General features: G+C 45.6%; 2 protein-coding genes across 2 annotated transcripts; both read left to right on the forward strand.

Annotated features, from left to right (window-relative positions):
* The first annotated feature begins 2,332 nt into the window (after positions 1-2,332).
* On the forward strand, positions 2,333-14,167 carry emilin1a (elastin microfibril interfacer 1a). The gene is made up of 8 exons (XM_027015930.2): positions 2,333-2,860; positions 7,511-7,630; positions 8,582-8,769; positions 9,789-11,837; positions 12,649-12,765; positions 12,866-12,883; positions 12,976-13,110; positions 13,267-14,167. The coding sequence occupies exons 1-8, from the start codon at positions 2,709-2,711 to the stop codon at positions 13,572-13,574; spliced, it is 3,087 nt and encodes a 1,028-aa protein (XP_026871731.2). The 5' UTR covers positions 2,333-2,708; the 3' UTR covers positions 13,575-14,167.
* A 1,666-nt stretch (positions 14,168-15,833) lies between these two features.
* Positions 15,834-24,353, forward strand: ankef1a (ankyrin repeat and EF-hand domain containing 1a). Its single transcript, XM_035524261.1, has 10 exons — positions 15,834-15,877; positions 16,201-16,573; positions 17,459-17,658; positions 18,034-18,183; positions 18,416-18,539; positions 18,991-19,825; positions 20,138-20,364; positions 21,266-21,432; positions 22,013-22,147; positions 23,391-24,353. Exons 2-10 carry the CDS (start codon positions 16,204-16,206, stop codon positions 23,544-23,546), a joined length of 2,364 nt encoding a protein of 787 aa, XP_035380154.1. The 5' UTR covers positions 15,834-15,877; positions 16,201-16,203; the 3' UTR covers positions 23,547-24,353.
* The last annotated feature ends 652 nt before the right edge of the window (positions 24,354-25,005 follow it).

The following is a 25,005-nucleotide window of genomic DNA, read 5'->3' on the forward strand; positions in this document are numbered from 1 at the left end:
GATCCAAGCAGGAAGCACCGGGATCAGCTGAGCTGTAACTGCCTCTGCTGGGTAAGATATTGAGGCGTCCCCGGTATACACACTGCTCGAGCTATTCTGCTCTGTGGGTTCTCACAACCGTTTGTTTGTCAGCCAGTCACGTGTCCCCATACATTAGCTGTAAAATGCCCCCTCTTTCCTACTGGCTCTATGTCTAAAGCATAGCGGACTCGGGACCAATTGGTTTAGTAAGCTTAGAAGTTCACCCTCCTGACACTGTGAAAATAATTCCTGAAAGGTCAAGACATGAGGCAGTGCTAATCTTGGAAGCAGGGCCACCTCCCAGAGGCCGGTTGTAGCGTCGCAGTGTTTTGCAGGGGAAGTGCAGCTGCTCGTGCATTTGATTGAGTGTATTTGTGTTATTTTAGAAATGTGTGTTTGCAACATGCACTGTGGTGTGCTATAGTCTAATAGCCAGAATAAAGCGCAGAGGATTGGTCTTTTTACATTAGGGCCTTGTCGTAATAGCAAAACCACCACAATCTATTCCAAATATATTACAGCAGGGATGCATTCCACAGTCAGAGGCGTACTGTGGGTGTGGGAAAGCACAAAATAACAACATATGCAATAGCACAATAAAAGCCAAACATAACACCAGAGACTGCTGGGAGTGGGAGAAGAATATAAACACACTTCATCAGACACAGTGACTTCATGGACAAAACCCCCCCAATTAACTCAGAGTCCTCAGACTGAGGGGGTTGCTAATGGTACCATAAATGCGTATTTGATATATGCAAAAGATTACAAAGACATTTGGATGGCCACAAACGTGAACGTTCGTAGAGACGGTCCGGAAATGTCAGAGGGTCTGGCCTTTGGGCGTCACGAACTCTCCCTGTGTGTCAGGGGAAGCTGAACTTTGGAAGCAGACCTGTGACTGCTGCGCACGGTGGAATTCAGATTCGGACTGCTCACTAGATCAAATGCGATATGTCCATCTTTGCTTTGGGCTTGAAACTAAAAGGGGAAGATTCAGGCATCAGACTACAGCCCAGCCAAGACATCTACAACAAGCCAGAACCATCTTCTCTGAGATCACACACCCTGGCCACTTCCTGTTCCGATCTCTACCATCTGAAAAGAGACACCGGAACCATCAGACTCAAAAACAGTTTGTAGATGCGAGACTAGACTGATCACGCCAATCACAGCAAGAACAGAAAGAGAGCTCTACCCTCACAAACAGTGACTGATAATTACTGGCGACTCTGAGGACAAGGTACTAATGTCGTAACAAGGATGGAGATACAGGAGATGTGCTATGTTGGCTGTGAAAAGCAGCAAAGGTGTGCGTGTGTTCGCACGCACACACACGCGCACGCACGCACGCCTTTCTTATCTCTCTTTCTCGCACACTCATACACAGACTCACCCTTTTCTTATCTATTTCCAACTCTGCTTAGCTGCTAACCCTAAACACATGCATATCAATTCTGCTCCGCGGTCCGAGGGCCACCCCAAACGTCTCCCTTCACACCCCACTGCCCTGTGCAGAGAATCTTTTATTTCATTCAGTTAATTCAGCCCTGCCCTGCTGTACACGTTTGAAGCAGGAAGCTGAACTGGCTGACTGCAGTCGTGCATCTCGCGTCGCCTGCTGTAATCTACCGAAAACGTCGACAAATCTCTTCGGCTTGACGTTGCTACTAAACTAAACTAAAAACGAAAGAGTTCCAGAGAGCTGTGATCTTCAGCGCGTGACGTTCTGTGACCTCTCCTTGACCGTAAGGGAAAGGACACGTCTTTTATCGGCTGGTCCTCCCTTCTCTGCCAGGAAGCCCACAGCGACGGCACGTTTCCCAAGACAACAGCCCTGCACCTCCAGACCTTGGGAAGAGGAAAAGTGAAATGGGCCATTTTTGGGGTTGTGGGAGGGTGCAGCTGGAATGATTAGATTTTGCTTTAAAACATTTCTTTAATATATTTATTTATATAACTGTAAAAAATATATAAGTAATATAACTAAATAACAAAACTCTAGAAGAAATCTAAAAGTAAGCAATAAGGGATGTTATGATGTGTCGCATCATGTAGAGAGAGAGACAGAGAGAGAGAGAGGGGGAGGGAGAGAGAGGAGGAGAGAGGGAGGGAGAGAGAGGGAGAGGGAGAGGGGGAGAGGGAGAGAGAGAGAGAGAGAGAGGGAGAGAGAGGGAGAGAGAGAGAGAGGAAGAGAGGGGAGAGAGGGAGAGAGAGACAGAGAGAGGGGGGGAGGGAGAGAGGGAGGGAGAGAGAGAGAGGAAGAGAGAGAGAGAGGAAGAGAGGGAGAGAGAGAGAGAGAGAGAGAGAGAGAGAGAGAGAGAGAGAGAGAGAGAGGGAGAGGATGGCTTTCTTATCATGATTTCGCAGACTGCTCTTTGGAGTGGGAGGCACTTCTCTCTGTTCACGATGCGGATTTTAATTGAAACTTCAGGACCCACGGACTCGCCCCGTGCGTAATGATGGAAATATGAATGACAAATTACAGCGATACTTGAGAGTATCACACACGTTTTTGTGAGGACCTTTTCAAACATGGTAACATCGAGCAGTGTGATGGAGAGATCCAACTAAAACTTTTTAGAGGACCGAGTGCTCTTCGTTGCGGTATATGCAGGCGGAGTTTTTTCTTTGAGGTGTTATTTTATGTATTTTTGCGTATATCATTTTTATTTAGCATTCCAGCCATGGCACAGCACTTTCTGTGCTGTCTTGTGGCGTTGGCTCTGCCAGGACACATACAGGGAGCAGGACCTTATGCAGGACACAGTCAACATGTGGACCAAAGTCTGGCATTATCTGCCGCTCAGGACGGAGCGAGACCAGTGAGCAGACACAGGTATGAGATCTGTCACACAGAGAAGACGTTGCTCAATAATAATAATAATAATAATAATAATAATAATAATAATAAACACATATACTGTGAGTTTGAGGTGCTGGTCGATTTTTGGTAGAATTCGTAACTTTGCATCATCGTGCATTGTGCTTATCAAGTAAAAACTGCATAAAAAGTAAAGCAACTGCTCTTCGTTGGCATGCTTGTAACGCGGGTTAAACCGCGACTCTTTAAAAAATCACGACTCTTCGAATGGCATCTCGCGAGTGTCAGCAGCGCACGTGTAGTGGAGCATGCGTTAGGGGCGTTCAGCACGTGGGGGCTGAAACGTTCGTCGCTTAGTGTAGTCAGTGGCATAGAGCATACGAGTCTAGCCACACGAAGTCCACACGATCTAATTGACTACAAATAAGATACCGACATCAAAGAAATGTGATTTTATGTCGCAATATTTGGCTTGATGTCACCCTCTCTCCCCCTGAAAACTCGATAGAACATGGACATTATACTTTCCACAGATGTTGGTTCATTTTGATCATATTAGTTCTTATATTTGAAGTTAGCACACACTGCCTGAACCGTCATGGGAAAGTTCTGACACTGTTGGAGCACAAGGCACGACCTCCTGGAGGTGCAGGGAGGCTCGTGCTGGTCCGCGTGCCGAGCTGCGCTCACTCCTTCACGAGCATTTGTGGAAGAACGCGCTGGCGCTCGGCACTGCCGCTTTGGCGTCAACGTCTGAACGTTTGAACTCCATGTTGTTTTTGCAGATGTGCAAAATGTTACACGACTAGCTTCGACCTCCTTCTCCTTTAGTTTTCCAGGTTACTTCTTCTCCTGTTCTCAAGGCTGAATGTGGACTTCGGATATATGTATTATACTCATATTTAAATAAACCGCTATTCGCGCTACAAGCATCTGACGCGCGTAAAGCAGATTGCGTCTCCTTACGCTACAAGTATCTGACGCGCGTAAAGCAGATTGCGTCTCCTTACGCTTCTCTTTTCCGTAGAAGAAATGTAGAAGTGTTCCGGGTTTTTTTCCCAACAAATATGATGACGTAACCTGCAGTATGTACAAAATATGCTGACGTGTAGAGTTTGTGGTGTGTGAGCGCAGGATGCTTCCTTAACATCCATCACATGTAAACATCCTTCAGCTTCACATTTTGTGAGGAAGTGACAGACAGGAAATAGGTATGCCCAAACTATGAAAACTATCAAGTATTACATTCAAATTCAAATATTAGGTTAATTTCTCAAAATCAGATTTAAGTAAATGGAAACACAGAGATAGTATATGTTGGTTCACTAAGAGTGACTTCTTAGTTATCTCACAACCTGACTATTTGGGAAATATAAAATAATAAACTTTTAAAAAACAAACAAACACACAAACAAAACTGATGTTGATTCACAAGACACCTCAGCACATGGACCCTCACCATTGCATTTCCAGATCTTTATCGCTCTTCAGTAAAAAGCAAACCTGTCCCAGTATCGCGACACCCTACAATGAGCAGCTTTGTAAATACGAGCTCTGGGCCTTCATTTAAATGGAGATTTCAGCAGCTCTTGGTTCTGTGCCTCACTGGCTCTAAATGGCAGGCCACTGGTCTTATTTTGTGCTTCAAAGAGGCCGTCAGTCTCGCTCTCTCAGTGGGGTCAGGGAGGCAAAGCTCCTGGAGGTACCTTCAAAAGAGGCCCTAGGCCTGGCCTGCGTTGACCTCCGGGCCAAACAAAGACCCTTTTATGCTTATGGAAACCCATGGACATTTGTAGATTTACAAGGACTTTGTAGATAGTCAAGAAGGCAACAGATCAATATCACAATGGTAAATTTGAATAATTAAACGTGTGTGTGTGTGTGTGTTGATATGGATAAATTAATCCATGTATATGTTTCTCTGTTCTACACAAAGGTGTGTGAATGCATTGCATTGCTGTTCCTGATGTTTATGGTACCTTTCATTCAGTGTTTAGTCCTGCTCCAGTACCAAACTGGGCCAGTGTTGATGTCCAGTAGCAAACTGTGTTAGTAAGTGTTTATGTCTGGTAACAAACTGGTTGCTCAGTGTTTGTGTCCAGTACCAAACTGGGTTAGTAAGTGTTTATGTCCAGTACCAAACTGTGTTAGTAAGTGTTTATGTCCAGTACCAAACTGGTTGGTTAGTGTCCAATGCCAAACTGTAGATGAAGATCAAATCTTCTTTTGGCAGTGTGTTGTATAAAAAGGTAATATTCTAGTAAGTGTAGCTTGTCAAATAGAATAGGAAAATACAATTTTACTACTCTATATGACCAAAAAAAGTGATTTGAAGCACTAGTGCAGCTGAACAAACAATTTGGTTGCTTCCTTGATAAAAATCACAAATTAGTCTTGCATGAAAGAGAGAAAGAGGCCTTTCAAAGCAAAATGTTCATACTTTTGGTTTCTTTATGACAAGCATGTATTTTGGTGTGTGGGACTTGACCTTATAGGGTTGGAAATGTTTGTAGTGACATTCCTTGGTTCCTGGAAGTTCTGGATGTTACTGGAAAACAAAGAGATGACCTTCCAAAATCCCCCTAAATCCCGATCCGAAAATAACGGAACAGGTGCCATCGTATGTGTTAGTGATGTATGACATACACAGAATCTCTTAGTCGTAGTGTTATGAACTCTGCATAAGAGCATCAATAATGTGCTTGGCTTTTGTCTCTCCTGGGTTATCCTGGGTAATTGGCTGAATGCATAATTTCATGAACACTTAATTAGTATTGAAGTAGCTTTCAAATGGAGTAAACACATCCATGTAAACATCCCCACAAAAGCAACACACACACACACACACACTGTTGGGAGAGCCAGAAGATAACCAGAAGATAAACGTCTTATTTCCCTCCTGTTCAAAATAAATGTATATAAATGGTAGTGGATTTCTCAATGAAAAAATGTACTTATTCAGCCCATTTGAAATTTGCATTTTTTAAATGATTTCTTACACAAGGAAATTAAAAATAGCCAAGAGTTAGTGAAACCTGACACTCAAGGAGCAAAACATCAGTGCAGATCTGCACAACTGTACACACATTCTCAGTCTGAATGCTGTCTACATTAGACACTGAAATGGAACATGATGTCACTGCTTTGCCATTACAAGGTACCACCTTTCAAAATACAACACCTGTGAACTATAATCCCACACTTGTGACATATAATCCCACACCTATGAACCAACTGATCAAACACACCTGTCAAACATACAAACACTTAGGTGCTTAACTGTAAACTGACCAATCAGGCGTAAGCACTATAAAAATGCAACAGGTGAGTTTTCCTGTCTATGAGTAAAAGACCTGTGGGATAAATATACGGAGGTGTGTAATGTATTCATGTGATGTGTTCACTTCAGTATGTGTTCACACTCTTTTTATATGTACATTTTTTCAGAGTCTTGTAAAGAGATACTGGTACAATTTTGCAAGCCTGAATCTTCACAGAGGAGGCTGGATTTAACCTGACAGAAGGCCACAGAGCTGTTGGATGTCCCAGGCCAATGTGTGTGGTGGTCGCACAGGGTGGGCTCTTTTACCACCATGACAGCTTGGGCCTTTACAACAATACAGTGTCCAACACGGTTTTTGTTTCGATACAAGATACGACCTTTGGAAATATCTGGATGTAATGCCTGACTGACAGATTTTACAGTGTGGAGAAAAGTAAATATTTTCATTAGTGTGCAGTGATGGTGTTGTGTGGTGTGTTGGTGAAAATATCCATGTGCTTTAGTCTAACAACATCTCGAAAAAAAAACCAAACCCAGACTTTAGCTTTAGAAAAGCAGAAACATTAAGAGTTTTAGACTGAGCACAGACTATTTCAGTCAGAATCAGATCATATAAACCTGTATGTGCCATATGGTGACAAAACTGGGTTTCTATCAATTATAAATAATAAATTTGAGTGAAATGTTTAAATCTGTAACAGATCTGAAGTATTCTGCTGTGTTAATTGTGTGTAGTGCTTTAACAAAATGACCCTGTTTTCAAAATCATACTTAAGCAATTGTAAAAAAAGCAACAACAACAACCCTGTATTCCAAACTTAATTGCGCTCAGATATCATCAAGCATCAGCATAAGATTCCATTCATGTTGAACATCAAACGTAGTTCATGTTTTCTGCGTGTCCAGTTTGGGGACATTGTCACACAGGTGAAATGGGAATGAAAAGGTCTGCTGTGTTGTCAGCGCCAGCTGCTCACTGCTTGTTTGAGCAGCATGATTAGGCTGCTGTGATTAAAATAACTCATGTGCTGAGATGGATGGGAATGCTCCTTAAACAGGATGTCCCAAACTGGAACTGGGAGATAACAACAATAACAGTGTGTCAGAAAAGCCAGCAAGGTTTGATGCATGGGCGTGATAGGGAATGTGTGGGCGTGAGCCACGGACCAGTGGGAGTGTGCCATTCCCATGCATCCTGTGTGTCTTGTCATGGACAAAAACAGAATGGCTGGAGTAATGTAATGGATGGTGTCTTTCATGTGTATGTGTAGTTCATATTCCATGTGTGTTTCTGCTGTGCCAAGAGATGTCCATAGATAATTTCCCCTCTTGGGCTGTGTGTGTGTGTGTGTGTGTGTGTGTGTGTGTGTGTGTGTGAACAGGAACTGGTGTGCCTATGTAGTAGTGAAGACTGTTAGCTGTGTCATGGAGGATGGAGTGGAAACCTACGTGAAGCCAGATTTCCAGCGCTGTTCCTGGGGCCAGTGCTCACGGGTCGTGGCGTAAGTGTTCAGTCTTAACGCAGAAAGTCAAGGACAAGAAATCCCGTGGGGCTTGTTGTCTCTGTCTAGCTGGGAAGACAGTGATCCATGTCCTCCACCAGGCTGGGTGCATGTCTACCACAGATGGTTGTGGAGTGAGGCTAATGACGTCTGCAGGCTTCATTAACTGACTCCTGATTCTTGTGGCAAACCAGCAGAGCCCAATCTTTTTGCTTTTATTGGGAAGAGGACTGACATGGAATGCCTGTTCAGGTTTTTGCCCACAGTTATCTGATTTGTTAATGACTAGAGGAAATTGTTGTTCCCGGATGAGCACGGAAACATGGGCTATCTCCCTCTTTCTCCCTGTCCAGGCTTTAGTCTACCAGTTATTCGTGGGTTCCTGGAGACATGCAGAACATACATCACAAACTTCAAAGAGCATGAAGCATTTTTTAAAGAAGAGCCATGATTAAAATGTCAACGTTGCTCAGAAATCATCCACAAATATTTCCTGGGATCTCATGAGTCTGTTTTATTTATTTATACCGAACAAAAGAATGTATCAGATAACAACGTGTTCTGGTACCAAAGTAGCAAGCAGGGCATAAAAAGAAACTATGCCAGCCTTGTCAAAGCATTTGGGTCTCATATTACTATGAAGTGGTTAATGTTGCTTTTCTGTTTTTTGAAACCTGAGTAATAAATGACCTTAATATTGACATGACAAATGCTTTTCTGTTAACTCGAGCTGAGTCATTGAAAGTTTCTCGTGAATCAGTTTAATTTGCCCAGTGCAGTACCAGATGACTGTATTTAAACAGTTTAATGACTACTGATGGGTGTTAAGAGCTGTGATGGTCCTTTTCTGAACACTAGACTAGAATCTACTAGACACCGTTATTTTAACCTCCCTGACTGTCTGTTTGTAGTAATCTGTTGATCGAAATCTGTAATGCACTTACCTGGCAGGTATAGAACATACAGAAGACCCAGGTACAAGATTGCTTACAAAATGGTGACAGAGATGGAGTGGAAGTGTTGCCACGGTTACTCAGGTGAAGACTGCAGTCACAGTTCCCATGGTGACTCACAGGTCAGCAGTGGCAGACCCTCGACAACACAGACTGGATCCAGGAATGAACAGGAAGTTGGAGGAGGTATTATATGTACATAATTAATGTATATAATTATGTGTATTATTATTATATGTATATAATTATGTGTAATGTCATCTGACATGTAGAGAAACTCAAAACACCCCCTAGCAGGTAGTTATATACACAGTCCAGTCCAGTGGTGCAGTCACACAATTTTAGTTGGATTAGATTGGCTGCTCAGGTTTTTTTTTTTTGGTTTTGTGTGTGTGTGTGTGTGTGTGTGTGTGTGTGTTTTGTTTTGGGGTTTTTGTCTGCTTTGTGTTCATTCATGCACTCACCATGAGGTGTAAATGTAGTATTTGGATGGAGCCTCTGGGTCATTCCTGGTGCTGTTCTCTCAACATCAGAACCGAAGAACCATCAAAGCCAACTATACTCAGCATTTGATGGCGAAGCTAAAAAATCAGAACAAATCCGTCACAGAAAAACATGTGCAGTGTGTCAAAATCAACTGTCAGGAACATTATTAGGAAGCAAGAAGACTATGGAAATCTAAGACAATCGAAATAATTCACAGGGTTCCTCCACAATGGAAACTACACTTAAATCTAAGGCTGGTTTATGGTTTGCTACCAGGTGCAAAAGCTTATGGAGTGCTATCTTAAGGCCTCTTAGATAGATGAGATGAAGATTATCTAAAATGTGAAGGAAAAAAACAGGAACCATTCAAGATCCAAAACAAACCCGTAGAAATGTGGTGGGACTGTCCAGCAGCAGGCCAATGTCTGCTTGCCTGCCAGGTCTGGATGATGTCCACATGCTGGTGACCAGTCACACACCTTAGGCACTCAGTGTCATCTAGTAAATAGGCCAATGAATTAAGACCATTTTAATTTTGTCCAGTTACTTATAGTTCCCTCTTAATCCTCAAATGAAACCTGACATTGTGCACTCTGACCTCATAGCAGTTGTTTAAGTTCAGATGTTCTGGGGTTGTGTTGTTTTCCAGATACTTGAGGCCTGCGCTGTAATTGTTTTTTTTGTCCTAAAAAAGTAAAAGTATTTTTCGTCCTCCTCAGGAAGAGGTGACAGCGACAAGATCAGACAACTTGAGGAGAAGATCCAAAGTCTGACCAGGGATCTCCAAGATGTGAAGTCCAGCTTACATGGAGTGAACCAGCGGCTACAGGAGGAGTCTCGCCACAGAGACGACCATGGTGGACACAACCCCTCAGATGCTGCCCCACCAAAGATGAAGGAGACCATCAACAGCATCCAGACCAAGCTGGATATGCTGGACAACATGACCCAAATGCACGACAGGACACTCAACAACATCAGCAACCACCTGGGCAGCACCAGCGAGGACCGTGGAGGTCACTACGGCACGCTGAAGGAGGAGGTCCTACGGGAGCTGGAACTTCGCGTTGCACTGTCCTGTTCGACGTGCCAGAGCGGGGTGGAGAACGTGCTGCAGCAGCAGCGGGAGGATCGGGAACGCATCCGGGCCCTGGAGAAGCACGTGAGCGTCATGGAGCAGCACCACAAGCAGACGCTGGAGGTGCTGCATGGGAAGCTGTCGCACTTGCGGAGCTGCTGCGATTCTGCGGTGGACCTGGAGAGGCGGGTCGGCGCCGTGGAGAGGAAGGCGAGCTCCACCGCGGAGGCGCACGACATCCTCCAAGGCCGGCTCGAGAAGGAGCTGAAGGGATTGAGTGGAAACGGAGGCCGGGGTAAAGCGCCGGAGGAGAGGCTAAACGGCCGGCTCAGGGACCTGGAGCGCCGGCTGAACGGAACCGTGAGGAAGGCCGAGCAGAAATGCGCTCACACCGAGAGCAGCATGAAGGAGCTGCTGCACAGGGAGATCGGCCAGATCCGCAACTCTGTCCTCACTCATGACCACAGCATCAGAATGACCAACATACAGCTGGACATCACGGAACTGAAGGGTTCCGTCTATGACCACAGGGATCGAATAACCCAGCTGGAGAACACGATGTCCGTGCTGGGCGACAAGCTGAAGGCAGCGGCGGGTTTGTGTGCAGAGACGTGCGCTGCGCAGGAGAAGGGAAATCGAACCGAGGACATGGTGAAGACCCTGGAGTGGAAAGTCGTTGCCAATAAGGAAGACATCCGGAGGTTCGACACCAGGCTGAAGGATCTCTCCGTGTCTGGTGACTCCTTGATTGGTCACGTTTCTGACCTCAGCCAAGATGTTCAGAAGCTCCAGCGTCTGATGGGGGAGAATGGTGAGAACTTCAACATGATTGTCACCGAGGTGGAGACATTGGGGAAAGACCGCAACGATTGTAGTTCTGCTATCGGTTCCCTAGGTGACGAGCTCCGTGGCTTCAGAAATGCCACCAGCGATGTCCTCAAGAGATGGCACGGTGAAATCACCAATTTGTGGAACAAAGTGGACTCTGATGAAAGCATGTGCTCACAGGTGTGTTCGAACCTGCAGGAGGAAGTGGGTAAGCTCAAAGAGGAAGTGGAGGTTTGCCAGGGGCAGTGCAAGATCAGTATGAGCCAACAGAATTCTCTAACTGGCACACTAAACAAGGAGCTCCAGTCTATCCAAGGTGAGCTCTTGGGAGTCAAGCTGAACATCGGCGTCCTCAACGACACGTTGAAGGGGCTTGGTCACACCGTTCACAGACACGGCAACACTCTAATCAATTTGGGAAATTCTAAGGACAGGATCTTCTCGGAGATCGACAAAATCCAGGAGAACCTGACCGAGTACATTGAGGACAGCCAGGGACGCTTCAATCAAGTTGGCCGGGAGATAGAGAACTTCAGCAGTAACATGCTGGTCGAGCTGGGCGAGTGCAGGCGTGCTGGAGAGGGTCTGGAGAAGAGGCTTCTGAAGCTGGAGGAAGTATGTGAGAGACTGGACTCACTCTCACAGAACCTGCAGCAGATCAGGGATGGTCTGAGCAGACATGTGTCTGGGCTCTGGACCTGCGTTAACGGGCTCAACACCTCTGTCGTCTCTCACGGAGTGGCCATTGACAGCATCCAGAATGTTCATCTGGAGAACATCCAGGACAAGCTCACCAACCTCAACTCCTCGCTGCTACACATGCACAACAAATTCCAGACCTTTACTGAACAAGACTTTACTGGTGCGTACCCATTCATAATAACAATTTTCCTTCATCACACAATTCAAGACTATTAAAAATAACCGGTGCTTTGGATGCAAAATGAATGAAGTTCCATGTATATAGCAACATTCTCAGAACCTAAGGACACTTCACAAGCAAGACACAGCTTTTACATCACACAAACAGTGACACATGGCTGGAAAATGTGCGTGTTTGTGAATGTTTTGAGTTGCCAAATCAGCAAAAAAGACTGATGAACAAGAGAATTCCTGGAAGTCCTGCTTGTTGAACCAAGAAGCTATCTATCTATCTATCTATCTATCTATCTATCTATCTATCTATCTATCTATCTATCTATCTATCTATCTATCTATCTATCTATCTATCTATCTATCTATCTATCTATCTATCTATCTATCTATCTGTCTGTCTATCTGTCTATCTGTCTGTCTGTCTGTCTGTCTGTCTGTCTGTCTGTCTGTGTCTATCTATCTATCATTAAAGAGTTAAATTCATTAATATAAATAATTTTATATACTATTTCTAGTGAGTCTACTTGCTTAAAAACAGCTGCTGGTCAACTTTCAGTCTGTGGACAACACTAGAGTTATAAGACACATTATTGCATACCACACACTGCATAACACTGACTACACTCTTAAACCTTTTATACCACAAATGCCATGTGCATTGATCCAAATAAAGACCCCTAATGTGAAGATAGCAACACAACAACTAAGAACATGTGCTGTAAGGCTGGTGCAAGAAACCCCAGTATAAATGTTTCCTTTTTAGTTGAAGAAGAACAACAGATATTTAATATTTTTAGGACCTCCTGGACCACAAGGAGAGAATGGCAACCCTGGCATGCCTGGTCCGCAGGGTCCCCCTGGCAGAGAAGGCCCACAAGGCATCCCAGGAAAGCAGGGATTGGTGGGCCCACCAGGTGGGAGCACAGCTTCTGTTTAAGTTAGGGTTTATTTCTGACAGTGCTGTCATGCCATTTCGTCCTGGATCGCAATTAATAGTCTCGCTTTGTTCCACAGGCCTCAGAGGTGAAGAGGGTAAGTGAGTTTTCCATATTCACCACTTTTGAACGTCGGACGTCTGTGCCGCAGCGGCCCATATGACCTGCGTGTGTGTCGCTGTGGAACAGGCCCACCAGGAGACAAGGAAAACATCCCAAGACTGGCCTTTTCAGCTGCACTCACTCGACCGCAGGTCAATGCAGGCACCATCGTCTTCAACAACGTCTTCGTCAATGAAGGAGAGGCATATAATCAGCACACAGGTACATCAGCCCCTGAGATCTTATTTATAGTTTAGAGTAAATTGCGTTTGTTGCATTTAGTAATCTTGCGCCATTTGACTTTGATTACGTTTCATAAACGATTAAGTCATGTCGGTGCGTATATGGAGCTGATTTTCCGCTGCTCTGTTGCTAAAGGCATCTTCACAGCTCCAGTGGAAGGACACTATTACTTCAGTGCCGTCCTGACTGGCCACAAGAACGTGAAGGTCGAGGCGGTGCTGTCCAAGTCGAACTACGGCATCGCTCGCGGCGACTCGGCTGGCTACCAGCCCGAGGGCCTGGAGAAGCCCATAGCAGAGACCAGACACACGCCAGGCTCCCTGGTTGTCTTCAGCGTCATTCTCCTCCTGCAGGAGGGCGAGAGCGTCTGCATCGACCTGGTGACGGGTAAACTGGCTGACTCGGTCGAACCCCTGACCATCTTTAATGGGATGCTACTCTAAGGTGATGATGCGCATCTCGTATTTTAAGGATGAACTACTACAACGGACTGAACAGAACTGTAGTACTAAACATGGACGCTTTTAGCTGAAGGTACAGAAATAAATGATCACTGTTGAGTGGCAAGTCAGATACGCATTATGTGTATTATATGTTATATTCAGGGTTGGCATCATTAATACCGCCCATGATGTTTTTGGCCACAGAAGAGTCTATCTCTAGCAGAACAATGAGAAAGTTTTGACATTAAAGTGGTTGTTTATAGTTCTTTTTTAAAGTAACATTTATCACTGTATTGGGGGAAAAGTTGTAATGGTTCTTTTTTTTCCACACAAGAAGGTTGTATTATCTTAGTCACCGTGTTGAGTTAATGTTGTTTTGTACATGAGTGCAACTGCTTTTACTTTTGCCTTGCAACAAGCCCTCCAGACCTGAGAGCAAATTTCTAAAATATGAGTGAGGTCTCGCCAAAATCCCCAACCATGCTGACTTTGAACCGCAAAGTGGGAGGATAAGTGAGACAAAGAGGTAGTCAGAGAGAGAGAGAGAGAGAGAGAGAGAGAGAGAGAGAGAGAGAGAGAGAGAGAGAGAGAGAGAGAGAGAGAGAGAGAGAGAGAGAGAGAGAGAGAGAGAGAGAGAGAGAGAGAGAGAGAGAGAGAGAGAGAGAGAAAGTGAGTGAGTGAGTCTGTGAACTTTAAAGAAACTCTTTCCTCAAAGACTCCATTCAAAGCTTTCCTTAAAATGACCATAATAAATGTCTTTCTAATTTTATTCCATTTGCTGTTTATCCCATCATACTTCTGGTTCTTTTCTCATGGATACTTCAGGGGAGGGGGGTAAAAACAGACCTAGAGGCCAGAGGAAAGGGTACCAACCACAACACTAAAAATATGCTTTGATTGGTTGCATAAGTATTTTACAATTCCCTGGACAGCTAAACCTTTACACTTCACACAACCCTACAGTCTTCATATAGCCCTACAGTCTTCATACAGCCCTAAAGTCTTCACACAACCCTAGTCTTCACACAACCCTACAGTCTTCATACAGCCCTACAGTCTTCACACAGCCCTACAGTCTTCATACAGCCCTACAGTCTTCACACAGCCCTACAGTCTTCATACAGCCCTACAGTCTTCATACAGCCCTAAAGTCTTCACACAACCCTACAGTCTTCAAACAGCCCTACAGTCTTCACACAGCCCTACAGTCTTCACACAGCCCTAGTCTTCACACTGCCCTACAGTCACATCAGTATAGTGCTTTGCAGCTTACAATTCTTCCAGGAATTGCACTGTGACATGAGCATTCATGATGGTCTATAATAAATGGAAAACTTCATACAAATGTTTTTTTAAAAGCATTTTTCCAAAGATGTTGTGAGAACAAACAGTGACCTCCTCCACTAACCCAAAAAAGGGAAGAACAAAGAGAACATTTTTATAAAAAGCCTGTGGGTTACATTTCATTCAGCCTCGCGGAGATGGAGTTAGAGTCTTATTAAGCAGCTTGGTGCTTCTTTGAGATTCAGACTTCTTTTCTGAGCTTTTCTGCATATGCAGCAAAATCTGTTTCCCCATACGCTATTAAAACACATCAAATGGCGTTTATGTAATGAATGTGTTAATAAAACCACTGGACGATGCTGTTGAAAATATTCTAACTTTTTTTTGTTGTTGTTGGATTAACATGATGACAATTGTGTTGTGTTCAACGACATGTACATTACAGCCTGCTTGTCGTGTTTTAAATAAATATATTTTTACACATTACATAATATAATTCTGAAGTTTTATACCGTGAAACCATGTATCAGTGTGGCATAATTCCAGAGGTTATTAGGAAAGGACTAGTGTCAAGACCCGCCAACGGTACACTAGTGACAATCTGTGTGATGCTGGTGACCTCTTGTGTCAAAAGTTTAAGATTGCAGCATGAAGATTTAGCGAACACAAGAGACACAGAAAACTTTGAGCCCACCACTGGTTGCCCCTTAAATGATGCAGCGCATGGCTTGTATTGTGGCAGAGGTTCTATGAACTACCATGTAAACTGATATTAGTCCCTCGCCTATGGCCAGTTAAGACGGCTGTAATTCTACCTGAGGTGACAAATTAAACAAGAAGGAGGGGAGACACAGCTCAGGGAACCGAGACCTGCTCCTCGGGCTTCCCTTCTGAGACCGTCCGCTTTCTGTTGCCATAGAGACGAGTTTTGCACAAAGAGAAACCCGAGTTTGGAGCTTTGAAGTTAACGGTGCTGCGGTGGAGAAATTAGCCATTAATCTGCTGGATTACCCGCAAAGGTAGGATGCGTTTAACCCTTACCACTTCAATCAAAATACCCAAGTGGAGAAATGTGATTATGACACAGTTCATTTCTAATACACCACAGGGGTCTTCAGGCGGGTCTCCCCCCGCGAAAACCTTAACCTGTATTTTACAACGTCCAAAGGGCTATTTTATTTAAATGTTCATTTTGTCGTTATCCATTAATTCGTCTATTTTCCCTACAGTCCAAGGTTATACCCGATGTGCCGCTTATTCCGTAGGTTAGCCTTGCTATTAAGTATTCAAAACCGAGCGCTGAGCATTGCTAACTGGTTACTTCGCACGCTCTGTGTCCCAGCCGATGGTTTCTGGAGCGAGCCCCGCGGGCCCGGTGTCCGGTGGGCGGCTGGAAGCTCTGCAAACGTACCGCCTGCTTCAGAGCGTTCACGAGGGCGACCAGGCCCTCATCGAGCGGCTGCTCGCCACGGGCGTCCACGACCTCATCAACCTCGCCGAACCGCGAGAGGGCACGTGCGCGCTGCATGCGGCCTCGGCGGCCAATCACGCGGACGTGGCGGAGCTCCTGCTCGCTCGAGGAGCCCGGCCCGACGTGCGGGACAAGCGGGGGCGCACGCCGGTGATGCTCGCCGCAGAGCTCGGGCACGACGGAGTGGTCGCCGTGCTGGCGAAACACCACGCAGACATGAGGCTGACGGACGGAGCGGGGAGAGGTGGGCGAGTCTACACAACACCGACCTTTGCGCTCTCCTTGGAGTACCGGCTTTGGTTACGTTCCGTGTCAAGCGGTGGGCAGTTATGACTCAGCGGGGGCAGTGGTAGCTCAGTGGTGAAGGTAATTGACTTGTAATCGGATGGTTGCTGGTTCAAGCCCCACTGCTGCCAAGCTGCTATTGTTAGGCCCCTGAACAAGACCCTTAACTCCCAGTTGTAAGTTGCTTTGGATAAAAGCATCAGATAAATGCCTTAGCAGTCAAGAACTCTTATCTGTGTCGTTCTCAGAGTCCTCAAACATCCATGTTGTTTGATCATTTGATAATGGCTTATGCATATAGAAGGTTGGTAGTCTTACTCCACACATGATTGCTTTGATCTGTGACTCGTGGAGCCAATTGTACTTGCAGATCTCAGGTCTGCTAGATTTCTTAAAAATAATTTGTTAAATAAATTCTTGATATTATTAATGTCTTTCTCTAGTTGCTATGCTTCGTTTGCATAAAGAAGTATTTCATTTTCGTGCTTTAAGCAGTGTCTCTACAAGTTCCTCCACACGGCCATTCTTCCACCTCCAGCACTGTGAGCGTTACAATGCTATATTAGATGGATGACCTAAAATAAAACCATGACCATTTGTCACTAAAACACACAATCTGTCCCCCTGCTAACATATTCATGAAGTTTCAAGCGTTGTTCATCAGAAACCCCTCAAACTGAGCGATGCTCTGACAGATATTTCATCTGTCACGCGATTTAACACGCGCTTTGCCATCCGTGGGGATTAGACGTGATGTCATGCCATGTGCTGGCTGGAGGGTAATGGGGCTGTCTGATTCAGGACCAGGGCAGGAAACCCAACCCGCCTCTGGCTCTTCTCCCAGGCGTCCTCTTCTACTGCCTCTGCCCCACCAAGCGGCACATGCGCTGTATGCAAGTGGCGTTGGCGAGCGCGGTCGACGTCAACAATGTATGCAGCGAGGGCGTGCCACTCTTCCTGAAGGCCTGCGAGAACGCTTGCGACTGGGAGGGCATGTGCCTCATTCTGCTAGAGAGTGGAGCCGACCCCAGTGCAACCAGTCAGGTACACACACACACACACATACACACAAGAAGATACCCACCTCGGTTATCATTTTAGTTCTACAAAGTAGCATGTTATAACATTTGGTGACTTCTGCACATGTAACAGAAATGTAGAGAACATGTGTGAACTGGTTGTGACACTGAGATACAAGGACCATGATGGATGTTAGAGCTGTTCTTAGGCCTCTTCTGGGACCAAACGATCCCAAACTCCAGAGATGTTGTCTTACAGAAAGTCACCTTCCACGATCATCCTCTCCTCACGCATCTGTCAAATTACCGTCAGGAGCAAAACCTTGCTGGGAGATGAAAGGTGCATGAATGCACGTTGATGACAGGTGTTTGAGGAAAGATTACCGGTGTATCCCCGCAGACGACGGGCCGCACAGCTCTGATGGAGGCGGTGAGGTGTGGGGCGACGGAACTGGTGAAGGCCATCCTCAAAAGAGGGGCGAACCTCAACGCAGTGGACACCAAGCGTCTCCACGCCGTTCACCTCGCGGCCCAAGGAGGTCACTTCGAAGTAAATGCACAAACCGGTCGAACGCCAGATGGACCCAAACTGGTCATTTGGATTTAAAACGAGACGTAAAGATTTTTCGCATGGATGTAATTCACATTCCGTGCGATCAAAGACAGTGATGGGTTTGATTCATTGCGTAGTTCTGACTCCTCCTACATGTGTACATCCTCCTTTAAGCCTGGTTCGCATTTTTGGGTGGCACGTCCCCTAACGGCATTCTGTTCCCCTGCAGCTCATCCGGATGTTGTCGGCGTACGCGGCAGACATGGGGGTGACAACCACAGAGGGCGATACAGCTCTGCACTATGCCGCCCGCGGGGACTTTGCTGACTGCTGCCGGTTCTTGGCTCAGAGAGGTAGCCTGCAAGACTGTTTACCTCCCCGTCTTCTGTTCTGTGTGTACGTGGAGATGTAAACAATATCTTAACATAGTAGCGTGGTACGTGCTACTATAGGGCTGTTACACTGCTCCAGGATGCCTCGGTAATGTGATGGAGTGTTTGATATCGGGCTGACTGATGTAGATTTGAATGTGTCCGACCAGTTCTCCTGGACTGGGAGTGAAGAGTAACACAGCAGTCCTCTGGTTCATAAACAATCAACGTCACAGTTGTCAGCTGGATGAATTTCCCACCGACTGTCTTCTTAAGTAGCATGTGCTTTTGTCGGAGTCGGTAGCTATAACGTATGACGACTGGAAAATGTGGGTAGATTTCTTATTGCTGTTGCCCATGCTGTATTTCAGCCAATCACTAACCGTACCGTACATCTCAAAACTGGAGGAGCTGAAGTTGTATCCTATTTCAGGATGTAACCCCAAACTCAAGAACCTGGAGGGCGTGACCCCCCGTCAGATCGCTAAGGATTTGGGTTATAAGGCTTCGGTCCGGGAGCTAAAGAAGGCGGAACGCTTGCATGGTAAGATCTCACAGGGCTTGGGAGGCAAGACGGAACCGTGGGCCATAACCCTCCACGACTGGTCTCATGAGAACGAGGCCGAGCTCCTGAAGGCCTTCCAATCGGCGTCGTACGGACTCGATGACGTGGAGACGGTTTCCAAGGAGACGTTCCTCGCTGTTCTCCGGGAGCTCCAGGCACCGGTAGAGGACGAGAACATCCAGAGAGTCTTGCTTTCACATGACAAGCGGCGTGAAGGTGTGGTTAACATCAGAGAGTTCTTTACGGGTCTCAGATACCTGCCCAGAGCGTTCGTCATGGCCTCTTATGAACCAAAGAAAAGGAAAAAAACAGGCGTGGCAGGGAAGCCCAGGAAGAAGATCAAGGCCAACCTTCCCCTGCCGATATGCACTGTCCCTCCGGAACTCGTCCGTCGCCGAGCTGACGGCGGGCCGCCGCACTTTATGATAGAGAGCTACCAACTCGTTACGGACACCAGGCGCTTTAACCGTGACCACCCGCCGGGGCATCAGATAGAGGATGACTCAGCCTGGTACATGGAAGAGCCGGAGAAGACCTACCTGAACATCAGCTGCTGCGTCAGGGCAGGAGACACAGAGTCCCTGCGGCTGGCCTTTAGCCGGAACGTCCCTGTGGACGTGAAGGACGGCTTCTATAAGACGCCACTCATGACCGCCTGTGCCACTGGCAGTTACGAAGTGGCGGAGTTTCTGCTTGAGCTCGGGTAAGGTAAACCAACGTTCAAACTAGACCATCCCTAGCACTACAGCATATGCAGCTCCTCACTGTGTAATGTATATGTTTATATAATTCAAGTGTATATGATTCTGATTAGGTCAGCTTGTTTCTTAAGTCTTATAGGTTTCACAGACCCTCTTAAGGAATTCATGAGTGCTTCTCATTTGCATTTATGTAATTTGCAAACATCTTTTAATCAACACACATTATGTTCTAGTTCAGCTCAGTTGTAGTATGTTTACATGCTGTACTGCACATCCTGTATCATGGTTTTAGACTGTGCTACTGTGTGTGGCAGGGCTGATGTTAATGCACGTGATCAGTTCTCCTGGAGTCCCCTACACCATGCCTGCCACGCTGGACAGCTTGACATCATTAAACTGCTGGTGGAGGCTGGCGCTTCGGTGGACACGCCCACTCTTGGTGGGGCCACACCCTTAATGAGGGCCATTGAGAGCAGCAGGTTTTGCTGCGTGGACTACCTTCTCAAAGCTGGGGCCACAGTCACCGCAAAGAATAAAGCAGGTATGGAAGCAGATGGACATACAGACATACAGACACATACAGACACATATAGACGCATACAGCCCATACAGACACAAAAAAGCACATACAGACAAATACAGTCACATTCAGCCAATACAGACACATACAGACACACATAGACACACAGACACATACAGACACATTCAGCCCATACAAACACATACAGCACATACATGTACATAGACACACACAGACACATACAGACACATACAGCGCATACATGTACATACAGACACATAAATATACATACAGACACACACAGACACATACAGACATACAGACACATACAGCAATACATGTACATACAGACATACACAGACACAGACAATCACAGATACACAGACACTTACAGCAGTCCTCATAAACACTCTGTAATCTCCAACTCAGTTAGCAAATCATCCAACACCTAAAGGTGAAATAAGCAGCCTTTTGGAGTGGATGTCACAAATTACTTCAATATTGGCTATTCGGATTAGAAAAATATTGAAAAGGTGTTGCTTTGCTGAAGTACTTATTTAAAAAAAACCAAATACTTAGAAAAATAAATACTTGGAGAAAAAAGTTTTTTTCAAGTCCACCTGCATTTCTTTGGGATCTATACCTGCTCCTGCCACGTAGGGGTCTCGATGTAAACTTATTCTTCCTCTGTTTAGCCACATCACGGTGTCACATTCTCCTCCTGTTGACTCTAAACATCTGCGTCACACTCTCTACGTTCCCTTCCACTCTACCGGCTGAATTTTAACGATGCACCACAACTCCGCGGTTACTTCACCTCCGGGTAGCAAGGGACGCTGTGCCCACCTTCATCATTCAGACTGCTCAGCTGTGTTCTTGCCTGTCACTGGAGTCACGGGCCTTTCATATCCTTTCATTGCAGGGCAGAGCTGCATGGACGTGGCCCGAGCTTACGCAGACTTTAGGACAGTGGAGTTGATCCGGACCAGGATTGATAGCCTCCCCAAGCCAAAGGCCCGCATGAAGGGCCGAGCTGGCAGACCTCAGCCCAGGGTCCACCCAGCCACCTTCCCCTCCTCTAAGGAGAAGGTACAAGACCAAACACACTCTCACAGGTGCACGTTTCCACACACGTCCTATTCTGAATCATACTGAGAGAATGTGTCAACTCATTTATGCCATTTAGCTGATGCTTTTATCCAAAGTCACTTACAGTCATGGCTGAGTACATCTTGATTAATGGAGGTTTAATTCAGGGTCTTGCTCAGGGGCCCTACAGGGGCAACTTGGCAGCGGTGGGGCTTGAACTGGCAACCTTCCGATTATTAGTCGAGATGCTTTTTTTTGTTTGGTTTTTTTTTTTGGTTGGTTTTCTGCTGAAAGATTTTCTGTGGTGATGTTCACAGCCATGTACAGTATAAACACAAACACTCGTGTGTCACTGATTCACACAAGTTTGTCACTTAAGATGCGAGTTGTAATTGAGCTCAGACTGCATCTGCATTTCAGCGATTTGCTCTGCCTGTGGAAAGGCAGCCACAAACTCCACCTATGACAAGCTGTAAGCCAATAAGAGCAGGCGTGTTGGGTTACCCAGCAGGGAGTGCTGGCTCCACCCCTGCAGCTGCGTAGGGGTAGGTCCAGGAGTCATTCCACCTTTGTCCAGCAGGGGGCAGCGTCTACGCCGCATGCAGAGGAGGCAGAGATGAAGGTGGAGGCCTCGGAGAACAGCGTGGTCATGTGCCGCACACAGATCACCCGTGGAGAGCCGAAGAAAGCTGACATCAGCTTCACACCCAGAACGGTGAGGAGTCTCCAGGGACCTAAAATGCATGCACACGTGTTTATATTGGGTTAAATATATGCATATATGTTCATATTGTGTTAAATATATGCATATGTTTATACTGTGTCAAATATATGTTTATATATTTATATTGTGTTAAATATATAAACGTATGTGTATGTTGTGTTAAACATATGTACATAGTGGTATCAGTCACTTACTTAAAAACAATACAGGTGTTGAGTTCGAGTCTATAGCCCATCCGTTACCACACACAGGGTGGTTGATGAGTTCTACATGCCAGCAGATGGCCAACCTTCAGTAATTGTACAATTATTAAATTACACTCATAAATGTAAACACGGTGGCCACTGTGCAAGGTGTATGTTTCTAATCCAGTGGCTGGTGACTGTTCACACTATATCACTGGTCATGATGTCGTTGGTCTCGAGTGGAGTTACTGTTGAGAATGCCACGAGTATTTCCACACACTTGACCTTTGCCCCACTGGGGCATTCTACATTAACCCAGTCTGGAACCGCCAGTGTTAGCCAGTCATTGCTCGGGGTTGTAACCCGTGTGTTTAGAAGTGCCAGAAGGAGTGTGTGTGTGTGTGTGTGTGTGTGTGTGTGTGTGTGTGTGTGTGTGTGTGTGTGTGTGTGTGTGTGTGTGTGTGTGTGTGTGTGTGTGTGTGTGTGTGTGTGTGGTCAATGGTCAAAGCCTGATTCATACCTCAAGTACTTCAAACCTCAGTTACAGCTCGGCTTGAAATACTGTGCTTCAGGCCTCATGGAAGACAAGCATCGAGACTATTTTCTGTCCTGGCTCCAAGATGGTGGAATGAACTCCCACTTACTGTCTGGACAGCAGAGTCCCTTGCAGTCTTCAAACGCAGACTGAAGACCATCTATTTGCAGAATATTTAAAGGACAACTGACACTGCTCCCATATTGACTGAATAATTAGTACTTATTGTAGGGTATTGTTTATGTTGTTTAACAAACTCAAGAACTTATTGTTTATAGCACTTATCATTGTTTAAGACAGAGCTTATGTATTTTGCACTTCTAGGTATCAGCATTCATCCTTGTATTCTACAGTATTCTAGTTCATTGGTATGTTGGACTCTGACCTGCTGTACTGTGCTAGGATATATTCTATGAGTAAATGACAAAGCACTTTTGTAAGTCGCTCTGGATAAAAGCGTCTGCTAAATGCCGTAAATGTAAATGTAATGTGTGTGTGTGTGTGTGCATTGTAGGTGTGGTGGAAGCACCTGACCTCCAGCCAGCTGATGGAGCAGAAGCAGAGGAGACGTAAGCAGCTCGGATACGAGGTGGACTTCGACGACCTCAGGATGCCCTTCAATAAGAACATTCGGAAGAAGATTGCGGAACTGTCACTGAGCTCCGAGTAGCTTCCGACTCCTGAAGGACACGCCACACCTTTCCCTTAGCAGAGCATACCGCATGTCCTCATCACAGTGACGGTGCTTCCGTTCATATACGGACACCGTGCACTGACAAGATTTCCTTTATGAAAAATTGCACGTCAGTGTGGAAGAAAATCATGACCATCCAGCTCAGATGCGTATATTTTCATCATCACATTTTGTTATCAGGGTCGAACAAGAACATGGCAATAAGCTTGTTTTTTGCAACATTTATATAGTGCGACATGTTCTGTGTCATTTGTAATGGTGCATTTACGTTGCAGCAGAGGAAAAAGCTTTATTACACCCCCTACTGGCCACTTTGGGCGTGTGCTGCAAAGAAGGCCTGCGAGTTTATCATCCAGGCACACCATTTCAGACACTTCACCTTCATGTTTCTTTTGTTTGTTTATAAATGTCTGTGCTCGTAATACAGACACAGAAACATGAATCCTCTCCATCACAGCACTGACGTGGCAGGATGAATCGCACCACTCGATGCTGATTGGCTACTGTCCAAGCAAAACTTGCTTGTTATTTGCATAATGTTGAGAGAAGCTCAACTTCTTCTCTTGGATCTCCGAGTGCTCGCTCCCACAATTATCTGTCTGCTTAGATAGCGAGAGGCGGAGCAAACATCATAGTGTTTTGCTGCAATGTAAACATACCATAAGGGTGAAGGCGGGTGTAGACATGTCTGAACATTAATATCAAACACGATGACTGATAACTTGAATATTCTGGTGATGTTTTGCGGCAGGTCTGTTTGTGAAATAAAAGATTCCCTTGTAACACTCCATTCTGTCAGCAATCTGCACGTACTGTGTAACTGTAACACACTGTATTGTAGTGCCGTCATAATAAATTATGCATGTTTTCTGTATTCATGATAACTTGGTCAGGGAAGGGTTACTGAGGTATTTGTGTGAGGCAGTAGGTATGGAATGCTGACAGGGCATGTATTTGAGAGGGGTGTGTGTGTGTGTCTGTTACCACATGGTGTGTGTCCTGACTGCAGTAGCGTCTGTTGGGGTTGCTGGGTGCTGGGCTACTCTCTGCAGGAAATGTTACATACACATACACACACTCACTCTCTCTCTCTCTCACTCTCTCTCTCTCTCTCTCTCTCTCTCTCTCTCGCTCGCTCTCGTCTTGTTTACCAGCAAGAATAAACAAGCCACACTGCATTCTGCTCATAGCGTAATGCTTGCTCACTTCTGAAATAAGTCTTCAAAAACCAAATTCATCAAAAATTCATCAAAGGAAGGAAGAATCCTTTAGTTTAGTAAGCTTTATGGTAAACTCTATTCGTTTCTACACGTGCAGCACTGATTGGATTAGACGTGAGGTCTTTCATAGGTCTGGTTACCCGTTTTTAGTCTGAAGTCCAAATGCGCCATTCTGCCGCACTGTAAAAGCGGTCTAATTTCCACTGCAGTTCTGC

The sequence above is a fragment of the Electrophorus electricus genome, chromosome 3 (assembly GCF_013358815.1).
Source record: "Electrophorus electricus isolate fEleEle1 chromosome 3, fEleEle1.pri, whole genome shotgun sequence".
NCBI lineage: Eukaryota > Metazoa > Chordata > Actinopteri > Gymnotiformes > Gymnotidae > Electrophorus > Electrophorus electricus.

Excerpts from the sequence above, each read along its gene's own strand:
- emilin1a (XM_027015930.2), top strand. The coding sequence starts at position 2,709 with ATGGCACAGCACTTTCTGTGCTGTCTTGTGGCGTTGGCTCTGCCAGGA. Across the intron at positions 8,770-9,788 it reads TGAACAGGAAGTTGGAGGAG|GAAGAGGTGACAGCGACAAG; the intron begins GTATTATATGTA and ends CGTCCTCCTCAG. Across the intron at positions 11,838-12,648 it reads TACTGAACAAGACTTTACTG|GACCTCCTGGACCACAAGGA; the intron begins GTGCGTACCCAT and ends TAATATTTTTAG.
- ankef1a (XM_035524261.1), top strand. The coding sequence starts at position 16,204 with ATGGTTTCTGGAGCGAGCCCCGCGGGCCCGGTGTCCGGTGGGCGGCTG. Across the intron at positions 18,184-18,415 it reads CCCAAGGAGGTCACTTCGAA|CTCATCCGGATGTTGTCGGC; the intron begins GTAAATGCACAA and ends GTTCCCCTGCAG. Across the intron at positions 19,826-20,137 it reads GAGTTTCTGCTTGAGCTCGG|GGCTGATGTTAATGCACGTG; the intron begins GTAAGGTAAACC and ends TGTGTGTGGCAG.